Raw genomic sequence first — 10,830 nt, forward strand, 5'->3', positions numbered from 1 at the left:
ACAAATGAGACAAGAACATCTTAATTCTCAAACTACTCTGTGAATCTCTGGCTCCTATTAGTTTTCCTTAGAAATCTCCCTGCACTCAGATACCACAGGGAAGGGCTCGTTTTGATTTAGATGAGAGTAGATCAGGGATTTGCAAACATTTTGGTAGCGTGAACCACATTTTCTTCTGGCTCACACATTCTCCATGGGGCAACTACAGTAATTGCACACATGGAAAAGTAATATTAGGAAAATATGCCTGTATTGGTTAGATGCCTTTTAATGCAGATGAGGAGGTGGAAGCAAGAAGGAGGAGCCAGCACCATGGGAACAGCTAGTTCTCCACAGACAACCAGAAATTGTTCCACAGACTAGGCCACAGTTTAGGAGCCTCTGACATAGAGAGGGAGAGGGGCAGTGGGGAAGAGAGAGAGAGAGATGTTATCAGAATTGGACAGACATTGAAATAAATAATTAATCTTGCATTATCATTATTATTACTTAAGTAGCTCCAACAGTGGGTGAGATGCTTCATGGATAATTCAGAAGACATGAGCCCTGCATCTAAATATACCATATGTAGCTAATGGCTGGTGGAAGAGAAGTAAAGGAAAAACAAGTGGTGAGCAGTGAAGTTTAGCAGGGTCTTGTTAGTTTCATATTTTCTGTTGGAGTCACAGAATGCAAGACCAGAATGAGTCATGTGAGGGGGTACACCTGCCCTGCATTGGGCAAGAAGAGGTTAACCCTACACTGTGGGCTGAGGAAGCCAGGCCCCCTCTCCCCTGCTGGGCATGCTCCAACTGGAACCCCAGTATAAAAGGGAGCAGCCCAGCTCAGTCTGCTCTGACCGCTGAGACAACAATGTGCGTTGCAGGTTCCTGTCCAGGAGCTGTCGGAGCCCCAGACTGCAGAGGCCAGGCATGCCAAGACGCAGGAGAATACCTGGCTACCCATGGGAGCCCATGAGAAGGAGTCGTCAGGAGCTACACCAGCCAAGACCCCCAGAGAACCAGAGGGCCTAAGGACTCTGGAGTAGACATTGACCCAGTTGTGGAACTGGGAACACAGTCAATGTGTTTTGGACAGATCCTCACTGACCCAGTGGCAGATACTCTCGCTGCTGATAGGGCCCTGGGCTGAGACTTGGTGGAATAGGGAGGGCTTGGGCTCCCCTGCCCCAGCTGCCAACCCACCGCTGGGTGGCGGCCCACCCCACTTTTTGGCCATTAGGCCGTGCTGCCCTGCACCAAAGCGTGGGCCCACTGACTCTTGCCATTAGGCCCTACCACCCTGCACAGGAAGGCAGCCCTATCAACCCTGGCTACTAGGCCACGCTGCCCTACATGGAAAGGCAGCCCTTTTACCTTGACCACGGGGCCATATCTCCCCCCAGAGGGGTGACAGTGTATACCTGCCCTGCGATAGGCCACTGGATCCTGCCCTCCTGTATAGCACAGGCCACTAAACCCCACCTAGCCACCCCCACACGAAGCCAACAACCAGAATTAGACCCAAGTATTACAGCCTTCAGGAGACTAAACTACTGTGTGCTACAGGCAGAGGACAGGAGGGATCGAAGTCCATCAATGTCAGAGGCCCTTGCAATGGTTCAGTGGGGTTCTTCTATTACTATATCTTGTATCTGTCTGGATAACACTACTTTGAAGGGAGGACTAGGGGTTGCAGGCCACTTGGAAGAAACATGTTTTAAGGAGGGACTTTAAGGAGGAGAGTATCAGTGGGCATGACACACTGGGTCAGGGAGAGGTTCCAGGCTGAGGGAGCCACATGGGAAATGGCACAAGAGTGGAAGAAGGACATGAAAGCAGAATGTTAGACATGTAGCTTGAACAGAGCAAACTGGACCCTGGAGTGAGTGCCAGAGATGATAGCACAGAGTCAGGCACGAGTTAGACAGTGCAGATCTGACTTTATAATGCCTCTGTCTCCCTGGAGGGTCCCAAAGACCTTTAACAAACTGTGGGCAATGTCTTGTCAGATCTGCCCAATGGATCTCCACTGTTGTATCCTGCCCTGTTTAGACGAATGGATCTCCAAACCAATCACTGTGGAATCTGAGCACAGAGAGTAGAACAGAGGAGCCAAGATTTGTTACATGGATCTGCAAGCAGGATTTTACCCTCTTTATGGAGGAAGCACTTCACCCTCCTTAAAATGCTTCAACTTCTGCATTGGAATATGGCTGCTCTTTAACAATGCAACAAACCCTACCCAACATCTGATGACAAGAAATGGAGAATGCCATGTCTTTTTGAAACAGATGGGCAGTCTCCAGGCTTGTGTGTAGTGTAGAAAAGAAACACAAGGCGTGATGAACCCAAGACTATTATTTTAGATCTTGTGCTAATCTGCCTTCAGATTTGCAGGGCATGGCCAAGTGGTAATACTAAAACTCTTTGAAGGAGAGTGATTTGAATGATTTCAACTGTTTCATCGGAACACACACAACAAATTCCTGCCTCACAAGAGGCAGAGACTTTAAAATCTGCCTAAAAATGAGATCCAAACAAAGTCTCCCTCACAGGCTGGAGACTTGGCCGGTCTGTCAGTACAATTTGCAAATGCATGGCATCTGCAGACCACATAAAGTGGGAAGGTCACAGAGGGGCATTTACAGATTTTGCTATAGCTCCTTTTACTTGGGCTTTAAAAAATGCAGTTTCTTTCCCTCCTGGCTGTAAGGAGATTGGATTCTGAAAATTAATGCACTGCTGTTGCGTTTGGTCGGTAGCCAGCCAGCCAAACAATAAGGCCTGCGGGCATGTGAACATCTCACATGCATCTCAATGAAGAATGCGCTTCAAAAACTAGTTCTGGCCACAAAGCTATAAGCACATTGTTTCCTTAAAAAATGTGTAAGAGAATTATTTAGTTTGCCAGTGAAAAAATTGCTGGATTAACAACCATGGAAACTGAAGTCTTCTGTTTTCCCTCAGAGCAGGCAGGAGCAATGCAAGCTTGCCTGCTAATATCCTGCTAATAAACTTCCTCCTTGATTTAGAAGGACCACATCTAGGGGCAGCAAAGGAGCTCACTACCCATGGCCCAGTTAGTCCTTAGTCTCCTTGATGAGACTGCCAACAAGGAGACCAACAAATGGCAACCGTGATGATCTTTTCTGAGATGTGGACATCTCTTCACCAGGCCTTGGACTATGATCACTAATTCATTTCCACAGAGGCCCCCAAACAGCCTATGTACTACAAAGAAATTGGAGAATGATTTGTGTGAGGTGACTAGAGGTGAAAAGTTCCCTACTCTGTTCCCAAATCCCCTGAGCCATCCAACCCCCGAGGTGATACTGCTTGGTCAGAACGGAAATATACGTGGTTCACCTCGGTACACAGAACTAACTTCTTCTCAATGCATAAGACAACAGGGCACTGAACTTCGCGGGACCAATGGTCAGTTATGCTACATTGGGAGGACAACAATTCTGAATGCTTTGCAGCAAAAACTGAGTAGACTTGGGCTGTAGTAAATCTTGTGGAACTCACCTACAGGAGTATGGGCATTTCCGGCTGTAGCGGCAGCAGTAAAATTGCCATTCCCGATCGAGCACAGCTGGAAAATACTGGCTCTGGAACCCTGCCACTAGTCCATTATTTGAACAGGTCTGATACCTGAGAAAAGGGAGGGAAAAACAAAAGACATTATTAAGTAATATTGTAAAGAAGAAAGCAGCACTTATATAGCAATTTATATCTTCAAAGCACTGGGCAAGGAAATGATACAGTGTTGCCAACCCCAAATATTCAAAAATCATGAATCGGGCAAAGATTGGCTTTAAAATGTTAAATTAATGCTTCTTTTTCTTTGCTTTCTGGTATTTGAACATTTAGGGTTCACTGGGGTCACATTTTCAAGCTTTTCTTTGCAATCCTGTGGTGTAGAAATTGACTTTGATTAAAATGAAAGTTGAGTTTCTCATGTAACCACCTGAATCCAGGAGCTGGGGCTTTAATAAAAATATCAAATATTGTGTGATAAAGTCCCAAGAGTTGGTAACAGCAATACAATATTATTTTGCATGTGAGGAAACGGAAACATTCTCTGGAGGGAGATTAAAAGACTTGCCCAAGGTTTTGAGTTTGAATTTGCAAAATGAATCGCTGCTAAATTTACTAAACCACTAGGCTAAACGTTATGAGGAAAGTCCTCTACCAACAACCCGGGGTTACAAAAAACTCAGTTTTCCTTGTAGGGCAGATGATGCCTGAAAAGCCTATGGTACGATACTACCACAAAGCTCCCTATTCAGAGCCAATTTATAAAGGATGGATTCACACATCATGGAGATGGCAGCCATGACAAACTGACTCAGTCGGAACAGCGCCATGCTCTCAATCACCAGTGCCACTTCCTGTGATACCTCGGAAATTCAAGGAGAGAGTAGGCCCGAACCAGTTTAGTAGGTGAGATCACAGCCCAGAATAATGCAGCTGCTGCCTATGAAGAGCAGATGAGCTGATTCTTTCTCAAAGAGACAAGAAAGGGCTTTGCTAATGAAACATCAAGAACAATATTTTCCCGGGGAAAAAAAAGACTGGCCTATGTAATTTTGTTTTCCTGTAAAACTCTTTCCTGTAGTGGCGCTGCACAAAGATCTATTATTTTTAATATTCCATGCAAAATTTCCTCCAAGTGGAGCAGCAGGACAGAAGTGCACGCCTGCTGGTTTTGCAGTCCTTGTTTTACAGAAAGCCTTTACCTGAGCGATAAAGCCCAACATCATTATTTATCAGCCCATTAAGGACAAGAAGGGAAGGGTAAGTGCTTGAGGCAAAGCTGAAAGTAGTTAAAGCACTTCCGCTCAGGCCTAGGGAGGCCCTCACACTGTCCAGCTCTACTGAGGTCCTGCAACTGAGGTCCTGCAACATCTGCTTCTGCCAGGGTTGCAGGAAACTCCACGATCCATTTCCTCCAGGGCCTTAGGAATCCTGTCACCCACTTCCCTGTGGCCACAGGCAACCCTGCTGTCCAATTTGGCTCGTACCACTAGCAACCCTTTTTCCCTCACATGAGCCACTGACAGTGACCCATTCCTTTCCCACACAGCCTCTCTGCCCTTTGGGGAGGCTAGTGCCTCTTCCCCATGGCCTCACTCCTTGTTGAGGTTGACTAGTGAGGACTATACACAAACCTAAGCAGCCCTGCTTCCGTTTCCATCTATGCAAATAGTCCCACTGGATTCAATACAGTGAATCTGTGTAAACATGCTCCCTGCTGTCCCTTTAAAATAAACCTACAACTGTGAGGGAAAACAGCTTGTTTATGGCATCTAGCATAAATGGGAACATGTGGAAAGGGCAGTCTAAAAAGCAGGCAGCGTGATTCCCAGGTTTGTGTAATGCTTCCCCGGTGTTGGTCATAGAGTCTGCACAAAAACAGTCCTCCACAAATGTACTGGACTGTGCTGCCAACATGTTAACAGGCAACTCCCACACACATTTGCTTCCTTAGCCCATGATGTAATCTGTGCCCCAAGGGTGTGTGTGTGAGTGAGTGAGTGAGAAAGAGAATGATTCAGAGACTGCAGAATCTGTTTTCCCCACTTCCAGCAAAACACTTTCTTAGAATCCTAACCAAGGAAAAAAGGCAACAAACTTACATTAAACTGCACTTTGTTAGAAAAGTTTATACATTGTTAGAAAAGTTTATACATTGTGCCTGAAAAATAAACAGAGTTTTTTGAGGGTAGGGCACAGCATTCGTCTATGTAATAAGGAGAGGGGCTGGGGAATGAAGACCTCACAAAGGGACATCCTCTCTTGTGCAAGAGTTGTTTGTTTGGTTATTTTAATCCCTGCCATTTGGAGCAATTTGGTTCATTCCATCCACAGTTGCTCTTCCTAAATATATATTTTTAAATAATCTCTGGCAGAGATAATTGAGCAGTGGTCACAGAAGAAGTGAACTTCACCAGAGGCAGAGAAATCACCCAACCCCTCCCTTCATTCCGGTGGAAAAGTTTTAAACCTGAACTCCCAGGGCCCCCTCCATTGTAGAGGGAATGGGATAGACATACATTACCCTTCCTTGGATTACACATCCCTGTTCAAAACGTGTCACTGTGTAGCTGCCACAATGAAGCTATAATTAACAAGGTGTAGCTTATTAATTACTAGAAACTGACACTGTCCCCCAGACCTCTCACTGCTCCAATCCCCCACCACTGCCTACCTACCAGTCATTAAGGGCCAGATTCTGCTGCCCCTAACAATGAGTAGTATCTTGGTCCCCAAACAGTCTCAGGGAAGCCAGTGGAGACACTTGTGAAGTAAGGGTGCTACTCAGCATGACTAAAGGTGTCAGAATCTCTCCCTTCATAAATAGGCCCCAATTCAGCTAAGTCCTTAAACACGTGCTTAACTTTAAACACATTCATAGATTCAGATGTCAAAAGGGACCATTAGATCATCTAGTCTGACATCTTATAAATCAAAGGCCACAGAATTTCATCCAGTTACTCCTGTACTGAGCCCACATGCTTATTCAGCAATATGTTTAAGCCCATCTCTATTCAATAGAGCGCATAAACGTATACCTAACTTTAAGCACATGCTTATGCTCATCCCCTAATCAGCAAAGCACTTAAAGTTAATCCTGTACTTAAGTGAACACATGCTGAATCACGGTCATAATGGTGAAAAGTCGTAATATTTCTTCCTCTCTGAGCTTTACATCCCCACTCCATTTTCTCTCTAATTTTTTTTTTCAAAAGAATGTCTCTTGGGTTTATTTCTGCTTTGAAAACTGCACAATATACACAGATGGTAATTAGTTAAAAACATACAACTATACAGTACCAAGTCATTGGTCAAAGGTCTCTTTTTGGTGTTTCCACCAGACTGGGGTTTCTGATGCATGTTTTAGACAAGATAGCCAGCAATTGGAGAGAATTCAGAGGAGAGCAGCAAAAATGATCAAAGGTTGATTAAAGAGCTGGGAAAATTAGACCTCTAAGGAAAAGTTAAGCAAATGGAGAACATGTTCAGGCTGAAAGCAAAGAGGCAGAGAGGGGGCATGGCAACTGTGACAGATATTGCAACTGCACATTAATATCTGTGGGGCCCATATTGTATTAAGTTTATGTATCACCATGAGGCAGGGATTGTGTGCAACTCTGGGGGGCAAGGTGTGTGTGGGGGGAGCGGGGGAGTTTATCACAGCTCCTCCAGAACCAAAAACAGTGAGGTGTGATTACAGAGTAAACACCTCCAGAGAGGTACCAACCATGGGTAGGCCTGCATATACTGATTCAAACTGGGTTTTCTAGAGACCAGCAGACAAAGCATAAAAAGGCTTTTGGCATAAAAAGGCTGCATTTAAACTGACTCAGGGCTTTCCTTCTGATCCAGGAAACGGGCAGGACCTTCTCTCTAAGGGCCCCAACCCTTGTAGAAGAGTTGAAAAGACTTTGGGAAGACTGATGGGTGACCTCTGGTAAGCTTTTAGCGTTTGCATAGGAACTTTTACTGTTTTTATATGTTTTCTCTGTGATACTTTTACCTTAAGAATAAATGTGCTTGCTCAGAAAGAGCTGTGTGATAACTTGTAACAGTTTGAAAAACACTGTTCATAGCCTTCAGAGAGAAAGCAGTGCACAGGTGCTGGCCTTTAGGCAGACTGGCTTGCTTGGGATATCTCAGTGTAAGGCAGGGAGCTGTGCAGCCTTAGAACCCCCACTCCAAAGGGAGAGAGACGTATGTCTCTGCCCAAGAGAGGTGATGGCTGGGAGCCAGAAACCTGAAGTGGTGGCCTCAAGGGACCACAGAGGGGAATACAGGTACAGGTACCCTGAAACTGTGACAACAACCACCTGCTAATATGCTAAAGGGACGTCATGCAGACAATACATTTATTCTCATTAGTCAGTGAAGGCAGGACAAGAAGTAACAGGCATTGACTGCAGCAGAGAAAATGTAGATTCAATATTAGGAAGAATTTTGCAGTTTTATGTTTGTCAATGGAGCTGGCTGACAATGGAGGCTGTGGAATCTCTGTTGTTGGTGATATGCCAGGTGAGGCCAGCCACCCACCAGTCAGGGCTGATGTAAGGATAATAAAATCCATCCCGCCACAATGCGAAATAGATTAGATAATCCAGCAAAGATTGTTGCCAACTGAAATTAATCTAATTTGTCCCTCACAAGCAGAACTGACCAATCAGGAGGCCAAAACAGAGACAGAGATGGCCAGAAAGATACCCACAGTACTACAGTTTATTATTCATATTTGTGTTCCTACACAGTTCCTGAATGGATGTATTTTCAGAATAGTGTCAGGCACTCAAATACCATGGTGATGAGCCTGGCAGAGAGCTGGAAAAGAGAGGCAGATAGATATATAAAGAAAATACAGAAGGATTAGATTTTCAAAAGCCCTAATTCTAAGAAAGTGACATAGGAACACAAGTCCCAACAACTTTCAGTGGTCACTTAGGTGCTTTTGAAAATCCCACCTGAAATAGATCCATATAGGAAAAGAGAAAATGCTCAATATAGAGATAAGAGAAACAGAACAGACAGATAAAAGAGTTAGACAGGACAGGTTAGTTAAGAGAGTAACATCCAAAATAGATAAGACCAACAAATGGAAAAGACAGTTAAATAAAATATCCAAGATAAATGAATGATGGCAAGATAAGATAGGTAAACACAGAAAAAGAGAGAGAGAAATATCTAAGATAGATAATTGATAGAAAAAAAGAGAGGAGAGCAAGAGAGAGAGAGAAAAGAAAGAGAAGAGGAAGTGTGAGAGACAAAGTAAAAAGATCTAAGAGATGAGAAGGAAATAAGGCATAGATGATATGCAGAGGATATAGACTTCCTAGGTACATATAGTTCTGATGATGAATGTTGCTAGATGGTTCAGATGGCGTAAGAAAACATTTTGTATAGAATTACACAATATCCCGTTTGTGAGAAATGACTTCAGCAATTACTGTCAAGAATTGTTTGAGAAGAAAAAATGTTTTCTTTATTTTTAAACAGTAGAAAGAACTCATTCAAAATTATTATGTAATAAATGAAAATTGCATCAAAGTATGGAAAGTACTGTGTAATACAACATAACCAGAATGATCTCAATCTCTTGCTTATCTTTCCATCTCTGTCTCCTTCCTACCCCTCCCTTTTTCTTTTCAGTCTTATTCCAAAGTGAGTATAAAGAGTCAATTTTGTTCTTAACAATTGCATCAGCCATAGGAACTTATCACAGGGTGAACTGAGGAGCATGAATCATTCAGAAACGACTCAAAACCTTTGAAAATCAAGGGTTTCAAATTTCATTTTGAATTTTTTAAAAATTTCCTGTTTCATGCAAAATCTGCAAAAGTTTGTGTTCTTTGGCTCAAAAAAATTCTGTAATCTAAAATGTCTGAAATTTTTAAACTGAATACATGAACATTTTCAGCATGTGTCTGTTTTCCATTTCATGAAAACATCATGAGAAAATGAAATTTTGGGATCATGTAATGCCGCAGAATGAAATGCTGTAGATAGTCTCATGAAACTTCGCCACCCCCTCCTAAAATCTGATCATTTCTATAAAGTCCTTCTCAGAAGCACAGTAGTGTATATGCATGTTACATATGAACCACAAAGGATTATATTAGGCTTTACATAACATGCTACATCATTATCATATAATTAATATTCACTATCATCATCATAGATTAGCATGCATTTTTGGCCCCTGTAACACTGATGTAAGTAGTAAACAGTCCCATACTGGGCCCAAGCCAAAGTCTTCAGCAACAAAAATATATAGAGAAAAAACAATACTAAGCTGGGAAGGAGCTTTTTCTAATGATTAGGGTTGGAGATTGGTAGTCAGGAATTTTGGGTTCTGTTCCCAGCTCGGTCACTGATTCCTCGTTTAGCCTTGGGCAAGTCACATCCCCTCTCTGTGTCTCAGTTTCCCCATTTGTAAAATCAGCAGCAACAATACCAAGCCACCTCAGAGGTGAGGTTGTGAGGCTAAATCACTTAATGTTCGCAAAGTGCATTGGACTCCTCCAGTGGGAAAGTGCTATAGAAGTGTAATGTAGGATCATTATCACATCAGTATGCATCATTACTAATTTGACTAAGACAGTCATTTGTAATGGCTAAGCAGATAATTAATGTGCACTTGTACTATCACCACTGTGCTAATATGCACCCTTCGACTTTGGGCATTGCAATTTCTCTTTCAAAAGATAGTTTAACAGTATCCTACCATTGCATTCCAGCTCTGTTGATCTCTTCCCACCAGCATTCTGTTGGTTCCCCAAGACTCTGGGGCGTAGGCATGCATGCATAGTTCCACAGTCTGTCAGAGCCTTCCTTCTTGCTGAAAGTGCTCCTTACTGCCACTATCACCTGGCCATGTGGGCACTGGAAGTTGAAGCCCTGACGATACACATTGACCCACTCATCATTATCCCCATAGTCATAGGGTTGATAGTTATAATCCCCATACTGGCCCCAAGCCACTGTCACCAGTGGCAGGAATACACAGAGAAGAACAAGGTCCATGTTGAATATGTTTCTGGTTTAGAAATGCCCCACTGGTTTGGTGTGCTGGCCCTTTTATATTGCCTCTAACATGTGGCTTCCAGATGTTTCATATCGAGATCCAAGTGCAATGTGTCATTGTTTAGCAAAAGTTCTCTGACCTAAAATATTGGCTACAGACACTTTCAGTTACTTTTAAGGTGGAACTCTGCAAGCATAGTCATGCTTAGGAGCATAGGAGCTGGGGTTTCCCAGGAGTGTGAACCTTCTCCAATCCCTTACTGTAAAACTACTGTCTATAAAGGTTGCACATATA

The 10,830-nt window shown here is 43.4% G+C and overlaps 1 protein-coding gene across 2 annotated transcripts in view; it reads right to left on the minus strand.

The window, feature by feature from the left end:
• Nucleotides 1–10,560, minus strand: part of DPT (dermatopontin) — a 42,975-nt gene extending 32,415 nt beyond the window's left edge. For both annotated transcript variants that reach the window (XM_074947281.1, XM_074947271.1), the window contains exons 1-2: nucleotides 10,237–10,560; nucleotides 3,510–3,635 (exon numbers count right to left, since the gene is read on the minus strand). In XM_074947281.1, coding sequence (XP_074803382.1) covers nucleotides 3,510–3,635; nucleotides 10,237–10,535 — 425 coding nt within the window. In that variant the 5' untranslated portion in view covers nucleotides 10,536–10,560. The remainder of the gene's footprint in view (nucleotides 1–3,509; nucleotides 3,636–10,236) is intronic.
• Nucleotides 10,561–10,830: the final 270 nt, after the last annotated feature.

The sequence above is a fragment of the Natator depressus genome, chromosome 1 (assembly GCF_965152275.1).
Source record: "Natator depressus isolate rNatDep1 chromosome 1, rNatDep2.hap1, whole genome shotgun sequence".
Lineage (NCBI taxonomy): Eukaryota > Metazoa > Chordata > Testudines > Cheloniidae > Natator > Natator depressus.